The 27,696-nt window shown below is 43.4% G+C and overlaps 1 protein-coding gene across 1 annotated transcript in view; it reads right to left on the bottom strand.

The window, feature by feature from the left end:
- Positions 1 to 6,044: 6,044 nt before the first annotated feature.
- BSN (bassoon presynaptic cytomatrix protein) overlaps positions 6,045 to 27,696 on the bottom strand; it is a 45,397-nt gene continuing 23,745 nt past the window's right edge. Inside the window, exons 3-9 of the mRNA XM_061617818.1 lie at positions 18,909 to 21,075; positions 17,658 to 18,520; positions 16,883 to 16,979; positions 15,356 to 15,496; positions 14,342 to 14,396; positions 13,933 to 14,031; positions 6,045 to 9,512 (exon numbers count right to left, since the gene is read on the bottom strand). Coding sequence (XP_061473802.1) covers positions 14,356 to 14,396; positions 15,356 to 15,496; positions 16,883 to 16,979; positions 17,658 to 18,520; positions 18,909 to 21,075 — 3,309 coding nt within the window. The 3' untranslated portion in view covers positions 6,045 to 9,512; positions 13,933 to 14,031; positions 14,342 to 14,355. The remainder of the gene's footprint in view (positions 9,513 to 13,932; positions 14,032 to 14,341; positions 14,397 to 15,355; positions 15,497 to 16,882; positions 16,980 to 17,657; positions 18,521 to 18,908; positions 21,076 to 27,696) is intronic.

Here is a 27,696-nt window from a genome sequence, read left to right as displayed (position 1 = left end):
AATAAAACAGAAAAAGAGGGGGGTAGGGTAATTGGATTTCTGACAGAAGCAACAGGCCTTGGTAATTTAAATCCTTTTAGTCTCAGTGTTGAAGACAGCAGCAGGTGGGGGCCTCCTTCCATGCTGTTCCTGACCAATATATTTAATGTGCTGCTTATTTAAAGGCTTCAATGTGATATGAGCCATGCTTGCACCCGAAGTCGATCTGGGGTGGTAGTCTGGCTATGTGTATGCCTGTGCTGAAAAAGCAGTAGGAGAAATGATTCTGAAATGACCCCATCCTTATTGCCTAACACGGCCCTGCCTAAAATCATGCAAAGGCATCTAAACTTGAAGGATTTTGATCCCTTGGCAGTGTTTTTAAATGGAGTGTTTATTTGGAGAACGTGGTGGACAGCCTTAAATCCACAGCAATTCAGTTCCTGGTTTTAAAAAATCCAGTCAATCTTGGGTCAAGAGTAGGGACCCTAGCAATTTCCAATGTGGTATCTTCCGGATGTTATTGGACTTCCAACTGCCACCATCCCCAGCCAGCATGGCCAAGGGGTCAGGAGTGATGCGAGTTTTATAGTCAACCATCTCTAGGAAGGTTGCACATTAGTTACTTTTGGACTAGCCAGTAATTGACTGGTTTTAAACTTTCCCTGAGAAAGGTTCTTGAACTAGGTTACTTCTCCATTTCTTGATATTGTGTTTTTCTAGATCTTTTAAAAATGTTTCCCTTTTCCTCCTTCAAACTTGGCCATAGCAGTTGTGGTCTTGGTTAGTGATTTTGGCCTTGCAGTTGAAACCATTTCCCCCATTGATCTTATGAGACCAGGCTTTCATATTGTTCATCAGAAGCTATTAGTGAGTTGACAAAGGCCCTGGCTAATTGAGACTGTGAAGCATTCAGTGTCATCAGTCTGCTATCATACTCAGCCCTTTTAATCTAACCCAGATCCTTCTGCGTTGGTGTATGTTCTTGGCAAGACTGTAATGAAAATAGCAGAACTTGGGAATGGGAGACTGGGACTCCCACAATAGACGTCCTCTAGCCTTTCTGATTCACAAGAGGCATCCAGAGAGGATGAGAGGCATCCAGCTACATTTTGGAATATCTTTTTAATGCTACCCAAACCAAGTGAATATGCTTTTGAATCTTAAGGCTAGAGTTCAGCTACCAGTCCTAAAGAATTTGCCCCCAAAATCTGGAACTCTGTTAAATTAATGGATTAATAGTCTAGGCACAGCAAGCTTGGATTTATAGGAAGGGCTGTAGCTCAGTGGGAGTTTCAGTCCCTGGCATCTCCAGTTAAGAGAATATCTGGTAGCAAAACTAGGAAAGACCTTTGCCTGAGGCCTTGGGGGCAGGGTTTGCTGCCAGCCAGAGTAAACAGTATTGGGCTAGGTGGACTAATGGCCACTATCTGATAATGTAAAGCAGCTTCATATGTTCATCTGTCAAGAAGCACTGCAAGTAAGTACAATCAGGTTCCGCGGGGAGTCACTTACGTCTCATTAAGGTCTGGGAAATGTGTGGTGTTGTGTAGTAGCGAACTGTGGAAGCAGACCTTGGACACTATGGGACCTCATCAGCCAGGACTTGTGTGTGTGTAATTCCTCTTCCTCCCCACCCCACCCCCAGACTGCCCTATGCCTCTTGATTCTGAGGCAGACATCTATACTGCTTGTTGTTGTTGTTATGTTGAGCTGGCCTTGTAATGTTATACTTACGGATGCAGTAAATAAGGGAAAGACACCATTCCCCATTCCCAATGAAAGCCTGGCTTCTCTCAAGGATATGTCTGTAATGCGGGAATGTTATTTAGTACAAAGGGAGCATCACACTGTATACACATGAGACCAATTTGTGTGATCTCTCTCTTTTTTTCTGAAAGGGAATGATCCCACAAATTGGTCCTATGAACATGTGGATAGATGGCTGTGTGTAGCACTTGTACGTGTCACATGTTCCTTTGTATACACCACTGTTCTTCAACATTCATCATTGGCTAAGCTGACTGGGGATGATGGAGTTGTAGTCCAACAACATCTGGGGACCCAAGGTTGAAGAACAGTGGTATATATAAACAGGGTAGGGAGGGAATCCTTTACCATGCAGATTAGAACTCTTGCTGGGGGTGTGTGAAATGACTTTGGAGCTATCTGGAGCCATAGGCGTACGTGCATCTTTCTGTGGCACATAAAACATCCTTCTTTCTGGTACAGTGTGGTCCCAACAGCTGGTGTATAGATGGTCCTTCCTAGCAGATACAGCTCTGTTGCAGAGTAAGTTTTTCTACAGTAGATATCAATTAAGACCATCACGTATTCCAACAAGCTCAGAGCTTAAGAAAGACCCAGACTAATTTGCCTGTGGCAGCCTGATGTGCTGACTAGGTCTGTGACAGCTAGTTAATCCATCTATAATACAATGACTGGTGCTCATCAGTTTTGGCTTAGTTCTCAAGAGTGGTGGTAAATGGGTGTCTAGCCACTTCAGTCTGCAGATGGGGGCTCCTATTATCTCACATACGTAAAAATCCCCGGCAGGCATCCTTCTCTCTAGCTAGTTTTCTGGGTGCAGGAAATTTGTAGCTGTATGAGCCCGTTCAACCATGTGAATTGCCTTGTGTGGTCTGAAGGGCAGCTGTCCAGGTTCAGCTGTACCATCATCCTAAGAACTAGACTTTGGAAGGAAGTGTATAGTGAAGAAAGGAAAGTAGTTAACATTCCAATTGGATTTCCAAAGCTAGCCAACCCCAGGGGGAAACCACCCCCACTTCAGATGCCCCCAGCAGGCAGGGACTAAACTAGAGCACCTTGTGAATCATATCAAGTCCTTTTATTCTGCTTTCCACAGGAATACCTTGTAGGGTAACTTCCCATATGGAATCACAATACATGAGGTGAACACTGAAATACTACAAGTTCTCACAGAGCACAGCAGGACACATATCATTTACAATGTTCAGAGAAAGGATTTAAGTCATTGCACTTACAACTGTAAACTTTTTTTGTTTGATGGGAGGTGGTTGTGGTTGTTTGGGGGGGGGGTTATACAGAATCCCTCCTGCCTCCAAAATAATTAAAAAATGAAAAAGAGAGAGAGAGAGAAGGGAACTCAAGGTATACAGAAGGCAGATGGAGGGCATGGAAGGTACATGTCATGTGACAGCCACAACAACTCTGCAAGACTCTGCTATGCTTCGCAAGAAGAGAAACAGTCCAAAGGAGCCAGTCACAAACACCAGGCTTTGCTGATCTTTTTTTGTACACAAAAGCGAGAGTTGGCGGGTGTGCTGGTCAGTGAGATGGAGCCCCTGAAAAGGGGCCTGTGAGTTGATTGTTCTTCTCTTTGTTCTTCATACCACATGAGATTTTAAATTTCTTTTTATTTATTTTTTACACACTGTACAAATATTTACAATGGAAGGGATGGAGGGAGGTTGTAGCAGCCGCTGCTGAGAAAACCTGTAAGGGACACAAATTCAACCTAGAGCCCTGAAGAAGCATCCTCAGATTATGCACTTGTCATTGTGGGTAATTCTTAGGGGGGGAAAGGCCAGCGTGGCAGGGAGGGAGCTAGGTGGAGAAAGCTGCAGTTTCTGTTACCAAATGTCTTGTTCTATTCAAGATAGAAGCAAATCTTCATTTTGAGATAGAGAGTTGGGAGTCTTTCTAGCCCAGCTTGCCATCCTAGCTGAAACAGTTGCTTGCCATCCAAACCTTCCACACTGCATGCAGTTCCATTATGAGTATTGTGTTCCCCCTCCTTTCCTATTGGGAATAAATTCCAGTCTGTCTATCATCAGAAAGGGCCATGCACTTCACACCTGCAGTGGTGGCCACAAGCCTAATGTGAACCAAATTTGTATGCAGACTCAGCACTGCCAGTAAAACTCAGTTGTTACAATGGGTAACTGCCAAGAAGGTGGGTGTGCAGTTTCCTTGTCCATGTAGAATGCAATTACCATCATCTCAAGCTAAGATGATGTCTTCTGGCCTCCCCCAATGAGACAGTACAGTGAGGTAGGGTCTAAGTACTTGCTTATGCAGTAGTGGTAAAACAGTGCTGGGAGCCTACAGAGAGACAGCTCTCAAACTCAAAAGTGTGGTCTCTGACTTTATCTCTTATATGGATTTCCAAGGCCTTAGTCAACTGCTGTATCAAATGACTGGCCTTCATTCTAGAAAGGATTTTGTGCGGTAAAATACCCTGGGTTGGCTATTTTAGAAAACAGCTAGTCTACATACATAAGAGTGAGAACTTTCCTCACTTTGTACTCCTGCCTCTCATGGAAAAGAATAGCATAAGGCTTAGAGGTGTTCAAATGTTGTGGTCACTCAAGATTACCAGAGCAGGAGAGGAAGATAGTGCCAAAGGATATGTAGGCAGCATGCCTGCATCTTGACTAAGGAGCTAGATCTCTTAAGTTCTCAGCAACCATTGAACAACCATCAGCCAACTTTCCTACTAATACTTTTAGACTTGCAACCCGATCGACCTGTTCAGAAATCAGGTGCACATGGGCTGTCTCTATAGCTCATGGGCTTCTATCCTGGTCCCTCCATCCTAGCCACACAGCTGGTGGCAATGACTGTGCAACTCCCTCAAGCAGTAAACACCTGCTATCATTGCACAGGTATTCCAGGAGAAAAAGTACATGTCCTTTCTAAGGCTTCTGCCCACTTCTCTAGTTAGGCACAAAAGTGACAATCTAGAAGGATAGGATTGATTGCTGCGTGAATGTTTCCTGTAAGACAACAGAGAGGTCACTGCTGCCCAAACACATTGCGAAGTGTGAGTGCACCCTGAGCCTTTGGTGACCGTGGAAGGGTGTCTTCCTTTACAGTTCTGCTTACAGAGTGTCACAGTACTGCTTTTTAGTTAGAAGATGGATCACATTGTCTGCTAGTTGTTCACATGAATCTCTTGTAACATTAAAGCTTATTAAAATAATACAGACCTGGATAGATTACTGTAGAGAGCTCATGATCCCACCAGCTGCCTAAGGGCCACAACACACCTTCCTTTTTTAGTGTACTCTGAAGGTGTTTTAAGTGCTCACATACAATATAAAGTGTAAATACATGAAACACATTTGCAAGCATGTATAAGCATCAGATAGGTCAGGAATATGAGTCAGGGAGTCCTGATTAGCTGCTGCTCCTTGCTGAGTGTCCAGTTGGTACTCAGGTTTGCCTCTGCAAATGTGTGAAACGGCCCTTACATTCACTCATTGTCAGGTTCTCTTTAAAATGTTGCACTTTATTTCATTCTCTGTAGGAACAGAAGTATCTCTACAGTATAGACCAGCATGGTCCATGATAAGTATGCCTCCTTGCCTACTGAGACCCATAGCCTCTCTCGACATTTCCATGCCATTGCTAAGGAGCCAGAACTTAGTGTGTCCTTGTCATGAATACAGGCAAAAAGGGGGGAGATTCCTGGTTATTTGATAAATGTTACATCAAAAGACATCCATGTTTTCAAGACCCTATCATGTGAGATGATCACCTCTTAATCTTTCTTCCTCGCTTCCCTCAAGAAAAGGCCACATAAATTTGTTTCAATTTTTGCAGAGCTCTGTCTTTCAGTCCAGCCATGGAGGAAAAGGAAAAGGATAGGGGCTGGTTACAGGGACCATACAACTCCCTTGTTACAACAGCTCCACTGGCTGCCAGTTTGTTTCTGGTCACAATTCAAAGTGCTGGTTTTGACCTATATGGCCCAGGTCCAGGCTATTTGTCAGACCGTATCTCCCTATATGAGCCTGCCCGGGCTCTGAGATCTTCAGGAGAGGCCCTTGCCTCAGTCCCAACACCCTCACAAGTGTTATTGGTGGGGACGCGAGATAGGGCCTTCTCGGTGGCTGCTCCTAGGTTCTGGAACTCCCTTCCTAGGGAGGCACGAATGGCCCCCTCCTTGCCATTCCTCCTTTTATTCCGACAGGCTTTTGGGATAGAAGGTGTTTAGGATTGGGCTTTACAAGGCTTGTTTTATTGTTTTATATTATTATTTGTATCATTTTAAATTGTTTTTAGATTTTTAAGTGCCTTTCATGGTTTTAAGGTTGTGCATAGTTTAATTGTATTTTAATTATATGTTTTTCTATGTTTTTAACTACATGTAGTTCTATTTGTAAGCCGCCCTGAGTTCCAGTTTGGAAAAAGGGCGGGGTAAAAATAAAGTTTCAATTCAATAGGTATGGTGGAAATGAATGGAATTGCTCTAGATTCTGGAATCTACATAATCTTAAACTATACCTCTCAGTTGCTCTCAGCCTCACATCTCTAGGAGCTGTGGTTCAGTACCTCCTTATACATTAACATAGCACTTGTGGGAACAGCAGTCATCACTGTTGGTTCCTGGGTACTGTAGGGAAATACAGTGGTTGGTGTTGGTTTTTCCCCCTCCACTAACTGATACCAGAGCTGTTCCAATTGCCCTTGCAGTCTATCAGTGTATCCCAGCCTTGGAACGCCTCCCCAGCCTGTGGTTCTCTCAAATCTAAGGGCTCATTCACACAGGAGTTAAACTTCGCAGTAAAGACGCAGCTTCTGCCATCACAATAGATTTGCATGGTTCATACTTCCTACATTCGAATCCGCTGTTTTCTATTCACACTAGTCAGCGTTCCTCTGGGAAGGATTCATTTTGCTATTTTGTGGCCCTGCCCCCTGTTTTGCATGTTTACTGCATGGGGAGTATGGTTATTGCTAATGGAGGGATGCTTTTTTTTTGGTCAGTTTCATTGTTTTGGTCAACTCTCCTGGCTGAGGGTGGGGGTGCAATGGACATGAAACTGATTTGAGGGAGAGAGTAATGTAGGCTGCAGTTGCAGCAGTGGGGTGAAAAGCATTCCGGTCATCTCCCCCTCATTATTTGTGGCGCATTGTCAGACTTTCCCCCTCCCCTTGAAAAAACAATTATTTTTGTGTTTGTCAGATTCTGCAGTTAATTTGCAATCATAACTTTCACCCATCCATTTTTCTGTCTGTCGTTTCTTGACAGGTTTGCAATAAAACCCTTTTTAAAAAAGAGCTCTGTGTGTGCGTGTGGCTTCTGTCATTTGCATTCCTTCACAATTCCTTTTCAATGGTTTCAAGGAACTAGGGGAGGGAAGGAACTTAATGGGGGGAAGGGGGGGAAGGATGGCTACAGCAAATGCGGGAGGACAGAGCAGTCAGAAGTGGCTGGTTAAGCTGCCGGAAACAAAATGGAACTCATGGAGAGTTTAGTGGGTGGAGAAAGGGGAGTATCTAAACGCGATGATCCACCCGCCCAGGAAAAAACCACAAAGCAGACTGCCTACATGGAGCAACGCAGCGAAGTGGAGATGTTTTTTCCTTTACTTTTTGCATTATCTCCGGATTGACTTAATATGGATTTATAGGAGCAAACTGTGTTCTAACTGCTGATTGCCTGCAACGTCATGTGAACCATGCGAATTTAACAGGGATGCAAGTAGCACCAATCTCACAGTAAGTTGCCATGTGAATGAGCCCTAAATAGGATTTGGGTTTACTTTTTTTGGCCAGGAGGAATGTGCTTCAGGTCTAGAGAAAGCCTAGGAATCCCCTAGGAGTGGACACTAATGGCTACTGCAGGGAAGGATGTGGCCAAGGGCAGATAGTTAATGGAGTTCCGTGGAAAACACCTGGTGTAACATTCTGCAGGATAGTTACATGTCATGGTGTTACTGACAGGCCTTTAATAACAAGTGCATAAATCTGCTAATGGCATTCAATAGAGATGATGAACCAATTGGAGAAAAAAATAACTTCAAGCAAAGAACGGCAAGCATTCTAAGTAGATGAAACCGTGCAGAGAAGTAGCAAGCCATGCTCTACAATAGACAGAGACAGTCACTGGCTCTATGGCTACCCTTTGGCAGAAGTGTCCCTCGAACGGGTCAAGCATGCCACTAATTGAAAACTTCATACACACAGGTGTTTGATATAAAGATACCTATCCAGTTTCTCAATAGCACATTTGCAATTAAATCCTTATACATAACATTGAACTTATTAAATATTAACAGTTGTTTTTAATTTTTTTGTTATTTCATTGCATAGAACATTAGACATGAGAATCATTTTGCTGTTACCCACGGTGAATGGAAGCTCCTATGGGTCACACCAAGGAATTGTTGTTCTTGAGCATGCTCAGCGTGGACGAGAGACGGGCAGGAAACAGACAGCACAAACAAATGGGAACCAGAGCATCTGTACACTTGCTGAATTCTTTACAGCAAAGAAAACGAGGAGCTGCTTCACAGGATTTTCTTTCGGCTCTCGCGAGTAACAGTGCAAGAAGCTCCACACTGGCAGGTTCAATGACGAACTGCTCCAGGTAGCTCCTCCATCGTTCTGAGCATGCCCACTTGTAATGGCTTAAGAAGGACTTGAATTGCACAGTAGTAGGAAGGAGGATGGCAGAGGCAAGCTCTCCTGATCTCATCACGCTGGATTGTGCTCTTTATAGCCTTCTGCACTCTATTGCTTCTACCGACAACAGCCCATGTGCTAACTCAGTGAAAAGGAAAAACAGTATGTTTATATTTATATATATATATATATATATATATATATATATATATATATATATATATATATATATATATAAAATAAAGAACCTCACAAAAACATAAATCCAAGCCTCCAGTTGCTGGGTGCTGATGAGGTATACACGTAAATAAAAGTGGAATGATTAAGGCTGTTTTTCAAATAAAAATAATCCCCAGGCATACGTAAAACAATGCGCAACACTAACAATGGAAAGCACTGCCATTTGAATGCTTCAGAATGGCTTCAGGATGGCTTTGGGGTGGCTGATAGACATGCCTGGCCAGCATTTGCTTCAGTCAATAGCCAGTTTGCACTGCCTTTCAGAGTCCTATGGCCTCTTATCTCAGTAGTGAAACAGTGTTAGGTCCTCGTCGAAGTTCTCTTCTTCCCATGCTTTCCATGGCAGGGATGATGAGAGGGAACAAACACTGTGCAGGTGGAGGAATCGACAGGGCAAACTGGAATGTGAAGGAGAATGGAGCCTCCAGCTCCTAGCCCTCGACTTGAGCACATCTTGGAGACTGTGAAAAACCTATGAAGAGTCTAGAGTGAAAATTCAGTAAGAGAAACTCTGTGTATAATTTCAAGAAAGGGCCACGGCTCCCAAGACTAGACCCTAGGCACAAATGGAACCACAGCAGTGAGTAGTCTCTGGAGTCCCAGACATCACCTCCAGCATCAGGGAAGCACCCAGTCGGCATGACAAACTGGAACAGGACCGTGTTCTGTAAACGTTTCTCATGTATATCCTCTCAGACGAAGTGTGTGCCTTCACCCCTGTGGGCTCATGCAACACAGACCATGATGTTGACAGCTGGTGGCTTCTGAAAGCCATTTGTGACAGTTGGCTCAGACGTCCTCAAGGAGCTTCTAATGGGATCCACAGGCAAACGTCCATATAAAAATCTCTTCCATTTTCAGTCTCATAGCCTAGTGGTTTTCCATGGTTTCAAAAGCTCGATGAGACAAAAGAAAAAGAGAAATATTACATTTACACAAGTCATTCTTAGAAAAAAAGAGTCTTGTCATGGTTTGGTATACACTTTCCTGATCTCCTTTGGATGTTCACTAAGAGCATCTCCTGGAAAAGCTGTTATACTGTGTGGTTGCAGTGTGCATCCAGTGTAAAGATACCAAAGTAGCAAAGCAACCTGAGGAACTAGCCAGAAAAGGTCACCAAAGAGCACGAACAGGCAAGTAATGACATCAGCTGCTCATGCTTGCTGAGATGCAACGGGTTATCTAAAACTTAGGACTGAAAGAACCAGCACTTTCCCAAAGAGGCTAGCTCTTTGCTCTTGCCTTTCCACTCAAATTAGGAGACAGATCTGGTTCACATTGCATTGTACAGATTGAGGCAGGAAGTGTAAGAAGCTACCCATTTACCTCTACTGGGATAAGTTTAATTTTTTCCCCAAATCAAAAAGCATGCAGTCCTTTCAGTGAGCTCTCTAAAATGGACAAAAACACAGATAGGGCCATGAAAGGAGATTGTGCTGCAAGTGGAAAAGCTCTGAGCACCCCCATGGGATAGAATCAGCAGGACAACAATGTACTCTCTGCTCTGGGCTTAAGACTCTGACCCTGGGGCCTTTGTAGCCTTGTGCTGTTCCCAACATCCTGGAGCTGAGTGAGATACAGCCACTTGCCATGCATCTCTTTGTCTCTTCCCTCATTTCATCTCTTCCCAAGGGAAGAGCATTCTGCATATGGTGCACCAGCCTTCCTGGTAAACTATAGGACAGCAATGCAAAATTGCTCCTTTCCCCCCTCCTATAGGATCCCCTGTGTTGCTAGAGGACAGAGAATGGATTGTTGTCTGCTGCTTGCAATGAGAGGATTGCTAATAACAGCTTCTCCAAGAATGGACACTCTTAAGTTGTGCTTAAAATTAGTACTACTCTCAGTAAAAACAAGAAGCAAAGGACAAATATCTCCACTTTGTGCTTTCTTATTGTGTCTCCTGATACTCAATTTACATCTGGATTGCCGAACTGGGGATTAGTGTTCTATGTTGGTGGAACAGCAAAACCTTTTTGATGCCCTAACATTCCACCGACAGAGTTAATCACCAAATAAATCAGATGTATTACTAGGCTTGCTTCCAGACAACCAATTTATTGAGCATTCATTGTGGTTTGTTTGCACTATGTTTGTGGGGAGGTTAGACAACAACAGCTACTTATTGAGCATTCATTCTGGTTTGTTTGCAGGGAGGTTATACAACATTGCATCAAGCACTATCTCGCACTTTCCAGTGCATTGTTGTGCAAGAGCTCAATTTAATTGCACAACCTGAATTTCCCAGCATGTGACTGAATCCCACCCAGAAAGAGCAACAGACTTGAAGTGCCTTAGATCTTTTGTATTGTATGAAGAATGTTTAACGTAATTCTTCTTTTCCTCTCTGTCTCCTGCCTTTACCTTTCAGAATCTGAATATTCACATTTATGATGCCTCGATTCATCACCCTCTTCTCTCTCACAAATACCATCTTTACTCTGCCTGTACAAGTCAGTGTCCTGGTTATGCCCTTGATTTCATCTTCACCTTACTGTTGTTCTCTCTCTGACCTCTCTGTTTTCTCAGGGTGCTTCCAGATGGAGACTATTCAGATATTATAGATAGGCATTGGCTATTTTTGTTCACAGAAAGCAAAAATCTGGATTAAATGGGGAAACACAGGCTGGCATTTTTGATGCTGACACCATGTGGATGCTGTGAAAAACTTGCAGGTATGAGCAGTACCAATCCTACACCAAACACCCATCTGGAAGCACCCTGAATTTTCTCTCTGATTATCACAACCATAACTTGCTCCACTGCACAAGCATTTAATGCTCTCCAGTCTACCAACTGGGTTTCACCACCACCAACCTCACAGCAACCCCATATTCTCCTGATTTTTGCATCCATCACCACATCTCAATCATCTGGACCTCTACAATGAGTCTCATCTTTCTCCTGCTCTGCTTTCTGCTCTGCTCACATCTTCCCTTTCTTTAAAAAATAACCTCTCTCTCTCAAGGTCACCAGCCTATCTCCCCCTCCCCAGCTTCCTATCACTAGTAATCCCTGCCATTTCTTCATGTTATCCCTCTCTCTTCTTGATGCTGGCTTTTTGGGTTGGTTTGTTCGTGTTGCATCTCCTACTCTAATGAAGATGCTCTCACAAACATTGATACTAATCTAAAGGGCTCTTTGGGGTTCTTATCCTCACAGTTCTCTGTGGCAGCAGCATCCTGGCTGTAAAAATCCCTCCTGAAAGAAAGTTATATTAGTGTCTTCACTGAAGGTTTTTAGCTGAGATTTTTAAGATGTTTTTATTTCATCTGGCTTTTAATGATGCTAAATTATGTTTTTGTTTTTTTATTCTCAGAGGCACATGTTACCAAATTATTCCAAGCTATACAGGAAGTGGCTTGGACTGTGAAAGACCAACCCAAATTATGTTTGCATTTTTACAAATTTGAAGGGCAGTACAATACCACAGAGAGAAGGTCAGATCTTCTGCTCCCCTTGTGCATTCACTATAGCTGCCCAATTTCCCTGCTTTTAAAAATTTGATAGAAATATCTGTTGGCTATACATATGTTCTTAAACTGCAAAGGGTTTTTTTTGCTTATTAGTGCATTTCTTTGCTTTTTAATCCGGGAGGTAAGAAATGGAATCTTGTGCATTAAGTTCAGTGGGATTTACTCCTGTGCAATCATGCTTAGAATAGGTGAAACTGGCCATGGGGGGAGGGGGAGAGGGGGAGGGGAAGGGAGTAGGGAGGGGAGAGGAGAGGGAGGGGGAAGGAAGGGAAGGGGCAGGAGGGGAAGGGATAGGAGGAGGAGGAGGGCGAGGGCAGATTGGATCATTTACATATTTATTGAGTTCAGTGGCATTTATGCCTGTGCAATCATGCTTAGGATAGGTGAAACTGACCTGGGGAAGGGGCAGGGAGGGGGGAAGGTTAGAAATAGGGATGAAGGGGGAGGGGAGAGGAGGATATTGGGTGGGTGGGCATTGGGCAGAGGGAAAGCCCCTTTCCTTTCCAAAAGGAAAACATGGTTAACAGTATCGTTATTTTTCAGGGGTTCTCCCTTCTGCAGCAGACACATGTAGTCTCCCACCCAAATTTAAACCAAAGCTGTCCCTGGCTACATCCGTGCCAGACATTTATTCCACTTTAAACTGTTGTGGCTTCCCCCAAAGAATTGTGGGAAGTGTAGTTTGTGAAGGGTATTGAGAGTTGTTAGGAGACGCCCTGTTCCCCTCACAAAGCTACAATCACCAGATTTCTCTGGGAAGAGGGGCTGGCTGTTAAATCACTCTGGCCACTGGAACTCTGTCCGAGGATTCTTTGGGGGAAGCCATGACATTTTAAAGTGGAATAAATTTCTGGCATGATTGTGGTCCCCTGATTAGCCAAACCAAACAGCTGTTAGTCTGGCTTTTAGAACACTGACAGTTGGTCCTTACTGAGCATGCCTGCAATATCATAGACTGCAATGTTAATTTTCTTTAATTAAAAATCAACCATGTATTTTTTTTAACTTTCAAACTGCAGAAGATGAAGGTCAGGGTATGAGGCAAGGTCAGTAATAGGATTACAGGTACTCTGAACATGGGAGATTTTTAATGAATTTCAACAAATTATGAGACCACTGACAGAAAAAAGTCCATCAGTGGCCTGGATTTTTTTTACTCATGTTTCATACTTTAAAGTCTGGATTTCTCTGAGTAAAACACTAATGAAACAATATTGCCGTGAAAACGTAGAGGGTTGTCAAGCAAGTGTTTCTGAGTTCAGGGCTATAAGTTTTGTAAGATTTTGTTTTGAAATTAGCTTATGGGAAGCAGCTTAATGGCATGGGGGTATTTTCAATTTAACATGGCAGAATGTGAAAAATCCATGTTGGCTACTCTTGCGGCTGCATAATTTAGTGCTTCTGTCTCCTTCCAGTTTCTCTTTTTTAACAAGGCCTTTCCTCAGCCAACCTAGCCACATCCTCCTTTATTTCCTTTTGATGCTCTCATCACCATTCTAGCTCCTTGGTGTCAGTCTCTGGCCTCCCCTACCTATGCCTGTTGTATCTAACATAGAGCGTAAGAACTCTGTCTGAGTACAGTATGTAGTATGCAGTGGGCATTAAACAAACACATGGCAGCAATAGGATGTACTCTTGATTGGAACTGGCACAGCTTGCCTAAACTAACAGGCAAATTGCTGCAAGCTAAGCAGGATATCATACGACTGTGTAGAATAAATTATCTCCTCTGGGCTTTGTATCCTGGGATCCATCCCTGAACCTTGATGAAAGCCAAGTATATGATCTCATCCCTGTCCTCGACAGAATGCTGGAATGGAGGCAACTAGGTAACACTCACTGTTATACCCAGAGTCTGGAGCAGCAGACTGAATTCCAATGGATTCTTCATAGGGTTTTCCAGTGCAATGATGAGATCTCCACTTATTCTCCTAAACTCCTGCCAGGGTGGTAGAGAGACACACAAGAGAAGGAGATGGATATTAAGAAAGAGACATGAAAATCTGCAGAAAAAGAAAGTGTCAGTGTAACTGATGGGTAATTGGATTAAGGGAGCAATAGGTGAACTTTGATGTGAGGGTGCTGTGACAATTAAACTCTTCTGCTGGGGGACAGAAGTTGACCCAAATTATTAAATAAAAAATTACTGCAGGGCTGTTTGGGTCAGGATAAATGAAATGCAACTTGACTTTTCCTTGACAGTTGTCATTGGGGGTTGTGGTGTGTATAGATGGCTAAAAGTGACTCACCTAGCTATGTTCTCTCACCAAAATGATGTGAATTTCTTGCCAAAAGCTGACACAGCTATGGGGGTAAAGGAAAGAGAAATAAATGCCTAAAGCAATACACCAGCTGGCCTGCATCTTTTCCCCACCCACCTCTCTTTCAACCAGTTTTCAGTTTTTATCATCTTTCTTCTACTCTTATTTCATACTAGTCCCTATATCCACATTATCAGTCTTCATATTGCCAGTCCAGTCACCGGTCTTTGTCCCCGTATCTCTGTCTGTGATACAAGCTGCTGCTTGGTGCTAAGGGAGGGGCTGTAGCTCAATAGGAGAGCGCATGCTTTGCATGTAGGTTCAAGTTCAGTTCCTGGCATTTCAAGCAAAAAAGGTTCTCTAACAGCAAGGCTGGCCTGAGCTGTTGGAAAGCTACTGCTGGTCATATCAGACAACACGGGGCTAGATGGGCCAATGGTCTAACTCAGTATAAGGCAGATTCACTTGAGCTCTTTTGTGATCCTCACCATCAAGTGAGCATTTCTAGGCTTGCAGTGCTGATGGTCTCCTTTGCTACCATGCTTTCTTTTTCAGTGTCTCTACCATCTAATCCCCATTTTTAAAATTTTGATTTCCTCGTCACAATTTTTATTCTTCTTGTTGACTTTTTATTTTTTGAATTCTCACATAGGTCTAAATTAAAATAAGGGTCACTGCTCAGTGGCAGAGCCTGTCTTTTACACGCTGAAGGTCCCCGGCACAGGCCCCAGCATCTCCAGGTAGGGCTGGGAAATCCTGGAGAGCCACTGCCAGTCAGTGTAGACAATACTGAACTAGATGGACCAGTAGTCTGGCTCAGGATTAGGCAGCTTCCTCTGCTCCTAATCTCGTCAGTGGTCCTGTAGTCCTGCCAGTTTTCCTGCAGGAAGAATTGAGCAAGTCCGTGTGTGTGAACATGAAGAGAGATAAACCGTCCCTAGGACCAAATCTCTTGGGCTTTGAGATGGGGCATGCAAGAAGGATGGCTCAGAAACCTCTCACCTTCTGTCAATTTGCCTGCTTGTTCTGCTGCCCCTCCTGGCAGGATTTTGGAGAAGACACTCTCTCCCTCAGCTCCTGGCTGTCCAGCTGCTGCACCTGCAGAAGTGGGTGCTCCTGCTGGTTTGGGACCTAATTTAATGCCTGTTGTGGGGGGACAAAAATTGAATTGTTTGAATTTAATTAAGTATATATATGGATTTATTTTAATGTATATCCTCCTCTCTTGCCTAGGGCAGGTCCAGGGGGCAGTTTCCAAAATGTTAAGGTATCTCTTTTGGAGTATACATCCCATACTTTCAAAGGTCATAACCAATCTCTGCCGGTGAGCGCCTTGTTTTTAAGAGAACAAAAATATTAATATTTAAAGATGCACAATGTGTTGGTGAGATGTCAGTATGGCAGACAGAAGAAATATAAGAAATGACTAACATATATTGATGAAAATAACATTTTAAACTGGAGTTGAATCATGGGAACACAATTTACAGTCAATCCCCAATTGACTGATGGGCCAGGAGTGGGAAACCTATTCTCCATGGCTATGGAAAGCAAACCTATTGTACTCTGTGATGTTCCTGTATTAGTGTAAATAGGGTAAGTGCTGTTTGTATAGGAGATACATGGTAAGTGGAATGAAAGAGGAAGGGGGAGTGAATGGGCAGTAGAATGCTGGCTGATTGGCTGAATGTTTAAAATGGCTGACAGTACAAAAGGAAGAATGACAGTGGAATCTGGGAGGTGATGAAAGTGAGTGGGTTGTTTTGGTGGGTTTGAGAGAGGTGTTTGTCAGGAGAGCGTGGAGAAGGAGGGGGGTGGAGTTCGGATTAGTATTAGATAAAACCATATGCTTATGTGCCTTATGAAGCAATCTTGTTATCTTTGTTATTTAGTAAATACTTTTGGTTTACCAAAAGCCTGATCCTTGGCTGGGGTTTCACAGACCAGAAGGGAGGGTAAGGTAATGACCAAGGCTGAAGGGAAACTGTAACAAATGGTGGCAGCGGTGAAGAGAATAACACCACAAGTATTCAGAGTCTCTGGGAATACTGGTATTAGGACGTGACTGGTGGTGCTGCCTAGCAGGGGGATCTGTTGAGATCTGTGCTAGAGCGGGGAGAGAAACCATAAAAAAGGACAGTCCAGACTGGTGGAGTCCCTGGTGGTGCCTAGTGACAGGTGGTAACCACGAGCAGGTAGGAACTTGACAGGGAGAGCCAGGGAAGGACGCCTCACATACTCCTCATGAAATGAAGCTGGAGGCTGCTTTTAGGCATTCTGTTAGCCTTATTTTTTCTATGACATGCATGATGCTAGTCTCACATGAATGGATTCTACACTGATGGTCCTACTCTCTGGTGCTAACCATAGCTAGATGACGAGTTGGCCAAAAGCATTTGTCACCTCCTTAATCTCATTTAGGACATTTCTATTTTCTGCAGTTAATGGTCTTGGAATTCACTATGAAGGGTGCTGCCTCTTTTTTAAGGTAATACATACAAAGACCAGTGCTGAAATGGGGTTACTGACCTCCTACTGCTGTTCCCTGTGGCTGTGTTTGGGGTGCTTTCCCCACCTGTGGCACTTTTGTGGTTGGTTTGGATGCATCCATCTGCTCTGCTTTAGGCTGTAATGGTAAGTAGAGATTAATATTTAATACAAATTTATTTAATGCAAATTAGAACAAATAAATATGAAATCCACCTCCTAGAATCTTCCTCTCAGCTTTCTTCCCAGACATTAACTACCAGGTCGCCTTGATTGTCTCAAAGAAGCGCTTACCCACCCAACCCACTCTCTGTCAGAAACCACAAACCTTTCCCTCCGGCATTCTTGAGGTACTACCAGTGACCTCCATCAAAGCTACAAATAAAGCCTCTGTACCAAATCTAGAGGACTGAGACTATCCCCATAAGATCTTTCTTCCTCTCTCTCTCTCTTCTCCCCCCTCTTGTTCACTTTATTTTCTTTGGCTCTATCTAAACTGTTATCCAAATGCCCTGATGAGCAGAATGCCCTGCTGTAACTTACTATGATCTATAGTCAGCTTTTGAAATCTCTCTGCTGGGAAGATCCCATTCCGCATAACCACCTAGACTGTACCGTGACCCAAGCACAGCCCATAAATTCATAGTTCCTTGTTTTGAAGTTTTAAGATGAGGTGATCTCTGCACAACTCCTGTCCTACAGAATAGGCCATTGCTTTGTCCAGAGTTCTCACCTGATGCGGGGCATGACAAGTCATAGTCAGATGTGATGGACCTACTGTATAACAGGCATCAAGAAAAGAGAAACTGGTACTTACTGATCCTGCTTGCTGAGTACTAGGTTGTGTTTGGAAGGTTGATTGTGGTTTGCCTGTTGGCTGGGGTTGGCCAGGCTGCTGTTGGGCCGGCCGTGAGGAGGGCTGGGCTTGGGTTCCTGGGTGTGGCTGCTGTGGCTGTGGCTGCAGCTGCGGCTGCAGCTGCTGCTGCACCCTAGCTTGCTGGGGCTGTTGCTGTGAAGGCTGCTGTGAGGGGGCTGTTTGATGCTGCTGCTGAGGCTGTCTGCTTGATGGTTGTTGCTGCCTGGATGATGGCTGCTGCTGCTGCTGTCCTACTTGTTGTTGTCTTGTTTGCTGCTGCTGCTGCTGCTGCTGTTGGTGGGAAAGAGGCTCTGACTTTGGCTGCTGAGATGGCAGCCCATGCTGCATCTGCCTCTGCGATTTTTGGGACTCCGAGGTATGATGGTAGCTAGATGGCTGCCGGGACGGCTGGGAGTACTCTGAGGAGCTGGAAGGATAACCTGGCTGTGCTCTTATATCTGCTTGCTGAGCTTTCTTCTGAGAAGAAGGTTGTCCATGTCCACGCGAATCATGGCGGCCTGGATCCCTTGGATGTTGCCTAGATGATCTCCTTGGCAGATCATCACTGGAATGTCGAGAGGATGAATGTCTCCCATAGTCTCCGTGGTGCCTGTGGTCTTTGGAAGAGGAGTGTCGTGGGTGAGAGTAATCATCATGATGCCACAAGTCTTCATCTGGGGGTTCATCATAGTCATGATAGGTGTGTTTAATTGGAGCTCTCTTTTGGGAGGATGAGGAGTGGCCACCATAATGCCTCATTCTCTCTGAGCGAGGTTCCCTTGGCTTATCGAACCAGTCTGTCTCTTCCTGACCCAAGTGATAGGCTTCAGAAACCAAAAACAGATCACAGTCAATCTCCTGATTCAAAGGTGGGAACGTAGCCCGGGCTGAAGCCATGCAATGAAATAAAAGAATGCAAGGAGCTTATTGCATGCACACAGGATATGTCACAGTAGCCACTCAGGAAATAAATATATATGTGTGTATATACGGAAAAAAACCTGGGTGTCTTAGCATGTTATCACACTGAACAAGCACTGAGCAGAGCACCAGTAGGACAGGCAGAGTGAAACACGCTAACACAAAACCACCAAAACACAAAGCAAAATAGGGAAAGGCACATGGCAAGCAAACTGACGCTGTTGTATTGTCTTTGCAAATATGACCCACTTGAACATGCTCTGGGGTTAAGTTACCACAGGTACCCGTTACCTTCACTGTCTGAAACAACACAGTGTGAATCATCCATGATGTAACCTTCTTCATGCTTGTAAGAGTGGGTTCTTGGCACTTCTTTTATATGTTCTTGGACATCAGGCAATGAGTGACTGGAGCAGAACTGGGAGCAACTGTCTCCAGCAGACTGAGGGAGAGGACCACCTGAGGACCGTGATACACCCATTGATTTCCCCAAAGGGCTGATAGGGCTCTCTTCCTCTGAAGTTTGGGTGCGAATTGGAGGTCGCCCGCGACTCTGAGTCATACTAAGGGAAGAAGGCTTGGAGCTTCCTTTCTGAGGCCTCTCCATGCTCTCTCTCTCATAGGACCTGCTTCTGATCTCACGGCTCGACATCTTCTCCGACACATAACCGGAAGATCTGGATCGCCCACCACTATATGCTCTGTCATCTTCTTCCATCATATCCCTGCCAGACCCACTGTAGTATTTCTGTTGTTCGTATACGTTTTTTTTGAGGCCATATGTGATGTCATCTTGCATCTTCTTTGCTCTGGATGTTACACTACTGCTGCTGACTGACGTGGTTACTGTGTAAGAGGCCAAGTCTGATTCCACATCTTTTGCTTCTTCTATAGGGGAGAATTTGGAGATCTTCTGCTCCATACCTTGTTTCCTATGCTTGCTGCGTTTGGAAGATATGACAGCTGGAGCCAAGTTTTTTGAAGAGTGCTTCTGCATTCCCACAGCGGACCCATGCTTGTCTGGGCGAGAGGAGTGCCTGTAATCACCATCCCCATAGTAGTAGGAGCCAGAGCTACCTGACATCCTCCCGTTGCTCTCCGTGCTCCTATGGTAGCCTTTCCCACGATGGTCAGGACCATGATGGTCATACAAGTCCTCCTCAGACTCCTCTTCTCCTTTTGAGTAGCAGCAAGGCCTGCTGGAGACATCTGCATCTGCTAAGTCACTCTTCTCTTTGATATATCGTCCATTGCTGCTCTGCAACTGCAAATCTCCTTTCTGGCCCTCCGCTGAGGTGTTCTGTTTGGTTAGTTCACTGATATCATCAATCATTACGTAGTTCCGAGGAATGTTCTGCTCTAGGTTGGTGTAGAGAGAGTCAGAGGAATAGCTTGTGGAGGGACTTGGTACTGCACCACTCCTGTCTGCTGGCCTTCCTTCTGGGGACTTGTATTGGTCATAGCTGCTGGTCACTGTTGTGGTGCTATATGCCACTTCTGGAGTTGCGGCTGAGATTACCACAGTCGGATTGCCTATTACTTCATAATTGGTGGGAATCTTTTGCTCTAGGTCAGCAAGTGATGTCTGCCGTGGTTTCTGGGGGGTTGTGTGTGTTTCTGCATGGGTCTGGAAAAGAACACTCTGGCCTGGCTGCAGAGGTGTCTGACTGGGATAAGTGGTCTGCACTTGGTAAGGTGGACGAAAGCCTTGGTGGCTTTGCAGTCCCAGTTCAGACTGATACCCGGTGCTTGGAGTAAAGCTGTGTGTCTGGTATGTAGTTTGGGACGGGTAGGCAGGCATCTGGCTTGTTTGGAAGCCATTTTGGACAGGGCCATTGCTTGCTGGGGGGTAGTGTGGAGGTGGAAATCTCGTTTGCTGGAATGTGGCTGGGCCTGGTGGGGCAGCCTGTCCTGAGGAGTACTGATATGGGGTATAAGAGGAGGCTGATGTGTACTGTGCACTGGAGAAGTCCACATATTGGTTGGAAGGGGCAGTGCTGGGCCTTGTTAGGAGACTGCCACTCTCATAGCCAGACAAGCGAAGGTTGTTTAGCTCACTGTCAGACATGTAATCCCTGTTCTCTGCCAGGCATCTCAGGTAGGGATAATCACGAACATTCCGGTCCTTTAGCAAAGTCTCTTTTCTCTGAGTGATCCCCAATTCCAAGTACTTCAGTTTGGCATCAATCTCCTTTTCTTCCTCATCGAGCTCTGCTTGTTTCTTCCGCAGCTTTGTGGACTCGTGCTCCACTAGCTTCAAGTCACGGTCAATGTCTTTGAGGAGGCTGGCTTTAGTCACTTGAATGGCCTGCCCTCCCAATCCCTTCTGCATGAGGCCAGGCATATACATCTGAGAGTGAGCTTGGCTGACCAGAGGCAGATGAGCTTCTTCAGGTGGGGGGCTAGGGAGTGTCCGCTTCACTTTCCGAATGAGGGTGTTTGACTGCAGAGCTGAAATCTAGAAAATGACAAAAACCTTAATTTAATTTAGACAGTAGATGACTATTTGTGTGAATGAGCACACTTGCATTTTTTGTTATTAGATGAGTGTATTATTCAACAGTGGCCTGCACTTCCAGGGTTCCTATATTCTAAGGCTAGTCCATTACAAAAGTGTGATTGAGACACGGGTGTAACTTTGCACATCAGGACTCAGAAGAACCTGAATTGTAAGAATGCCAGAATCCTTAAACTATCTCATTCTGCTCAATGATTCTTCATGCTCACTGTGTCTCTGTAATTAAACTAGGTCAAACAAATAATATATCTATGGAGGTTTTAAAATTGGCAAAGCCTAGATCAGCATTTCCAGTTTAGGAGGTCTGTTGGTAGTTTTCTTTAAACTAAAATGTGCAACTAAAATACACTGTATAAAAATTCTCATGATATGGGGTGGGTGGGGCGACTGCTTCTTAACAGTGGAATGGCTAGTGTGACTAAGGATGTTACTGGCAAGATTCTTCTATATGACAGTTAGTGACACTCAGAAAATGCATTCTGAAAGAACCAGGAATCAACTTGAACATTTTCCCCTACTGAGCCAGAACAAAATCAACCCAGTCTGACTCAAAGATTTTAAAAAGTCAAAATAAAAATCTCTGGTTAGACATCTTGGGAAGATTTCCAACTTTGCAGGCAATACAAGTTTCTGAAAATGCGACATTCATTTCTCTGGGAAAGGCACTCCTGTTTAGTCTGAAAGTTTAAATCAATTGTCTTTGAAGTTCTGATGATCCTGATGTTTCTTATTGTTGCTTTGCTTTTGCTGAAGTCTGAGTGAATCAATATGCAAAATCCAGGAGGAAGGAAACCTCAAGTCCTCCTGACGCCATGGCAGACTTTACACAGCCAATGGAAGAATAGGTACTTAACAATCCTCTGGCTGGAAAACATCAACCATATTTTGCAGAGTCCTAAAAAATGTATGTTAAAAAGTTATAGAAAGCACAGTTAGAATAGGTAATGCAAATAACATATTTTGAAATGACTACACAGGAGCAGCAAGGCTTTAAAAAGAGATAGTTATCATATGGATCCTGGGAGGGAGGATAACAGCTATTCTTTCAGTATCTCTGATTGGTCTCTATGGGCCATACAGCCTCCAGGTTTCCATTGGGCTGGGCACAGAGGGCAATAATGCCTTGCAGGCAAAATGTCATCAGTCTGACATGAAGACATTCTGATGAGCAGAAATAATAACAATTAGCCCCTGGACAATCAGAGATCGTTCTCATGCATATTTTCATAGCAGCCAGTTTTTACTTCTCAGTGCTGGAAAATGTAAATAGATGATCTCTTACACAGCTCCTGCTAGTCCTAGAATAATGATGCTTCACAAAAATACACTTTCTTGCTTCTCCGTTGCATTCAGCAGAGATCCTTCATTGTGGAGGAGAAGAAAGATAAATGATAGGAAATTGGGATGTCAGCCTTTTAATATAGCAGTCTTAGCTTTAAGCAACTGAGTGGATGCTCACCATCATTTTTTTCTGGGATTTCATCAACCTGATGATCTTCCAAAAATCAGTTTGGAATGTACTAGATATAATATCAGTCCAACACTCTCTTGCTAGATTTTGAGATTTTCATAAAAAGTGCTAGAACATTGTTTATATCTTGAACCACCTAGAAGTCTTGAATGCATACAGGTATATCTTTGATTAATTTTACTGCACTTTAACAAATGTAACACATATCAGAAAAATCAATAGTTATCAGAGAAAGGGGAAAAGGGAAGGAAAGACATGGAGAATAAAGAAAGGGTAAAGAGTGTGAGAAAGAAACAGAGGCTTAATTGCACTACACTCTGCCTCACATCTTGTCAATGCATTGGTAGCTTGTGATACTGTACTACATTTATAACATTACTGTATTTGTCCTTCTCCATGGGACCACATGCTTTTGTCTCAACAGTCAAATTCATTTTGTACTAACAATACTCATTCGGATTTATCTTAGGTAACTGCCCTTAAAAGTATTAATAACATCCATGCAAGAGCTCAAGCAGCAATCACAGAAGAGAGATTTCTGCTGCTGAAATTGGAATAGCAAGTATCAGTGGTTATGGGTTGGTTCTTCCAGCCCTGTAGCTGACAGAGAGCAGTATGGGGCCCTAGTATCATTGCCACCTTGGCCTGCTGAAGTAGCTGCTCTTTAGGGATTTCTCTCATTCTTCAGCTGCAATGTTCAGGATGTCAATAGAGAGGCAACTGCAACAGATCTTGCAGTAGTAGGTCCAAGAGATGAATAACACATAAAACAGGCTGCTATCTTCCAGCCACATGCTGAAGTGTGAAACAGTTTATCTCTTTTACCATGTACATGTACCATGTTTTAGTAGCCTAAAACAACAGCAGAATATACCCAGGCTAGTTGCAGATACTGTGAATGAACATGTCCTGTGTCAGATGTCAGTCAGAAGCATAGATGATGTAGGTAGGTGACATGCTGGTTAAATCAACAGAATTTCAACACTGACCCAGGATAAATTGTAGAGTAGAGGAGTCAAATGAATCTGCCAAGAATCTAAGTCTGCATCATTTGTAAAATGTGTCACCTCTTGTGTATGTAACCTATTATAGTACATCATGCAGTGCTGAGCTGAAGTGGACGGGGTGAGGGAGAGCTGCAGAAAAGGCATGAAAATAATTCTGAAATGGTGGGAATAAAGGGGAGGTTGTGGACCCTTTCACACCCTTTGAAATGATAGCTTTTGCATTAAAGTGTTGAACATGGTGAAAAAATTGCACTTCGCTAACATTACATGTCCTTATCTAGTAGTTGGTACAGAGAGGTACTAATCTGTCATCCCTAACAAATACAATCTGTTCATCAAACGATAAAGAACTAAGAGGCTATGCTTAAAGACTGTAAAGCCTGAAGACAATGCAAGATGGGAAAGGTGTTAGAATACCAGAACTGGTATTCATAATTTGGTTGAAGGAAGCCTAAAAAACAAAGGGATTAGTCAAAATGAAGTTGAAAGGGAGAATCAGATGTCTTCAAAACACTTGGAAGCTAATAAAACATAGTGTACTAGAAGCTCTGATAAAACATATACAACAGATTAGAAAGGAGTAAAATCCAAAAAGGTGCCTGCATAGTTAATGAGCAGACTTCAAGGAAGCAGTAAAAGGGAGAAACCTTCCTTTAAAAAATAGATGGTTTGCTCAAATTGGGAAAATAAAAAGCACAAACTCTTGCAAAACAAATGTAAAGTGGCAACAACGCAAGTGAATAAAATTTGAGGAACATGTCAAATGTTTTAAGACAAACAATACATTATTATTTTGATATTTTAGAAGGAGAAAACTATCCTGGGAAGCTGTTAGACAAGAGTGGTAAGAAAGAATTGCTGAAGGAGGATAGGACGATTTCAGAGAAGCTGAATGAATTCACTGTGGAAAACATTGGAGAGATACCCATACTTGGGCATGTGAGAGCAATCTGATTCAGTTTGCATTTCAAGGTGAACCTCCCAAATTCACATTTGCCAAACCCAGAGCTGGGAAGTAACTAGTTACAAGTAACGAATTACTTGTAATTCATTACTTTTTTGAGTAACGAGTGGGTAATTCCTTTACATTTTGATTGTAATAGAACTAGGAGTAATTTTACTACTTTTGTGGAGTAATTGTAACATTTCCAGAATTACTTTTGGGCATTATTTGGGGGGGGAGCAGGGGAAGTCTTCTGCTCCTATGATTTGTGGATGAAAATCATGTGCCTCAAACTGGGCTTCTGTGCAGTGTCACTCTTTCCTAATGCTCTGTGGATGGGTAGGAGGTGACGAGGGAGGAGGCGGAGAGTGAGACAGGGTGGAGTGGAGAAAACAATTATTTTAAAAAATGGATAGTGGTGGTGAAGAATGGAGTGGAGGGGGAAAGGATCTGGAGGTCAAGAACATGGATAAAGGAGAAGGAGGCAGCAGCAGAATGGAGATAAAGAACTGTGGAGGTGAAAGATGACAACGTGTGTGTGTGAATACTGTGTTTGCACTTGGCACACAAAGTGGCCTCCACCACCCTCTCTGGCTACTGTGCTGCATTTGCAGTATTTTAACTTTTTTGCATCTCAGGGGATGTGCTTGGGTGAGTGTCCTTTAGTTGGTGGCAGGGGAGGGTCTGGGAGGTGGTTAAATGAGAGAGATTATGCTGGCTGGCTGAGTGGGGGGGTTACACTTGGTTTGATGTGCAAAGATCTGAGTACTGGCCTCAGCCTCCCTCCCCACCACCCTTACCAGCAGAGAGACCACCATTGCTATCTTATGGATAAAAATAATTATTCTGCTACCTCTGTATGTGTTTGTTTATTTTTAATGTTGTTTTAGGCTACTTAGATGTGCAGCAGCCAAGGCCAGCACCTTGTAGGTGTTTTTTTAAAAGTAACTGAAATGTAACTGTAGTGATTACTTTGGAGGAAAAATAATCAGTTACTTTCAGAGCAATAGCAATTGTAACGGTAATTACTACTTTTTTGGGGCCATGTAACTGTAACTGTAATTTATTACTTTTAAAAAGTAATCTTCCAAGCTCTGGCCAAACCATACAAGAACCGAAGCACAGTCATCCTTCGAAATTCACACTTTTCAGAATTTTCATTGCAGTTCTCTAGCCAAGTAATGTTTACAAAATCTCTTTTTAGTTTACTGATGTTTTAATGACTTGTTTTTAACTATTTTATTGATAATTGTAATGTAAACCGCTTAGAGGTTTTCTTACACTCAGGGTGGCATATTTTTTTAAAAAAAATGCATATACTAGGGTAAAGTGTGCATAAAATGCATATACTAGTGAAAATTGCATACAAAAATGTGTATGAGCACTTTGCAATAAAATGCTGATCAATTTTCACGAGCATTAAAAACAATGCAAAATGAGCTGGAAACATGGAGAACTGAATTTAGGATTGGAAAGTGATAAAAGGAGAGAAACAGAAATGGACAGATTTGCTCATCCCTACCTTTTATTTTGGGAACTAATATTCATTAGAGGTAACAAGAGATGAAGGTCTAGGGCTAATTAAGATTTTAAAAAACACGCAAGTCACCAGATGGTATGCACTTAAGAGGTCTTTAAAACTGAAATATTGTTGATCATTCTATTAAAATATGAACTTTGTTATTAAAACTGACTTCCTTAAAATAATACCAAATTTTTAAAAAGTTGAGTGGAAATCAAGAAATTACAATCCTATTAGCCTATCGTTTGTTCTGGATAAATTGGCAGAAAGCATGATTAAAGCCAGAATTATTAAACATATAGAAGAACAAGCCTTAAAGAAGAATCAGTATGGTTTTTTTAAAAAAAGAACTCCTGCTTCATCAACCTTTTAGTCTCCTTTGAAAGTGTCAGTAAACATTTGGTTAAGAGTGATCTAGATACTATGGAAGGTTCCCTTCCCCAAATGGAGTCTTTCCCTGATGATGGAAGCCTTCCAATGGAGGGAACCTTTGGATTAAAACCTATATGCTAGGACTCCAAAAAAGCTTTTGACAAAGTCCATAGGACAAGTCATAGACCCTGTTATGAATTAGTAAATGGTTGAAGATCAGGAAGCACAAGACAAGAATAAATAAATGGGCAGTTTTCACAATGGACAGAATTAAACAGGGGAGTCCCTCAAGGATCTTGCCATTAGCTCCAAGGTGCTGTTGGGTTCAGGCTTGGGTTGGAAGGCAATGGGGGAAGAGGAGGAAGAGGAGGAGGATTGGATGGGGGAGGCTGAGACACTGGAACAGAGGGTGGGAGGGAGGTCCTCCACTTTCCCCGATTCTAGCAGCTGTGGATGGAGAGGCAGGAGTCTAGGTTTTTCCCTTCTCTCCCATGAAGAGGAAAGCTTCATTGGTGTCTGGGGAGGGCACTTACCAGCCACTTGGGATAGATGAACAGGAGTCAGAAAAGGAGGTTGGCTCAGCCTTGTCCCCCAGGGCCTGAAGACGAGAACAGACCCACCCACCTAGTGCGTGCTTGCAAGCTCGACATTCCTGCAGGGCACTGGAATCTCACAAGTAAGCACTTCCTGCTTCAACTTTAGAAGCTTGGCAGGTGGGGGTGGGAATTCATTGAGACAACTTTGTAGCTCTCAACACTGTTTTGAACTTCTTGGACCCTTGAACTTTGGATTCTGCTCCCAGCCTGTCTGATCTTGCCATCCCATCTCCTTTTAAGAGATTTGGGGGTGCTATAACTCTGTGCCTGCTGCTGAACCTGTACTGTTACTTTGCTTCAATAAAGATATCCTCCTTACTTCCACGTAAGAGCATCTGTTGTTGTGTATTGGGTAGGAGCAAGGACACATCAGGATTGGAGCCAATGCTATTTAACTTATTTATAGATTATATCAGGCTAGGGCAGCCTTTCCCAACTAGTGGGCCACCAGATGTTGTTGGACCACAACTCCCATCAGCCTCAGCCAGCATTGCCAATGGTCAGGAAAGATGGGAATTGTGGTCCAACAACATCTGGTGGCCCACTAGTTGGGAAAGGCTGGGCTAGGGGTTAAGAAGTAAGGTGGGTGAATTTCACTTCATTCAAAATGGTGCTTGAAGTAGAATGTGAAGAGCTCCTAAAGGATCTCT

The sequence above is a fragment of the Rhineura floridana genome, chromosome 3, assembly GCF_030035675.1.
Source record: "Rhineura floridana isolate rRhiFlo1 chromosome 3, rRhiFlo1.hap2, whole genome shotgun sequence".
In the NCBI taxonomy this organism is placed as follows: domain Eukaryota; kingdom Metazoa; phylum Chordata; class Lepidosauria; order Squamata; family Rhineuridae; genus Rhineura; species Rhineura floridana.
Note: the sequence above shows the minus strand (reverse complement) of the source record. Positions and strands in the feature narration are given on the sequence as shown.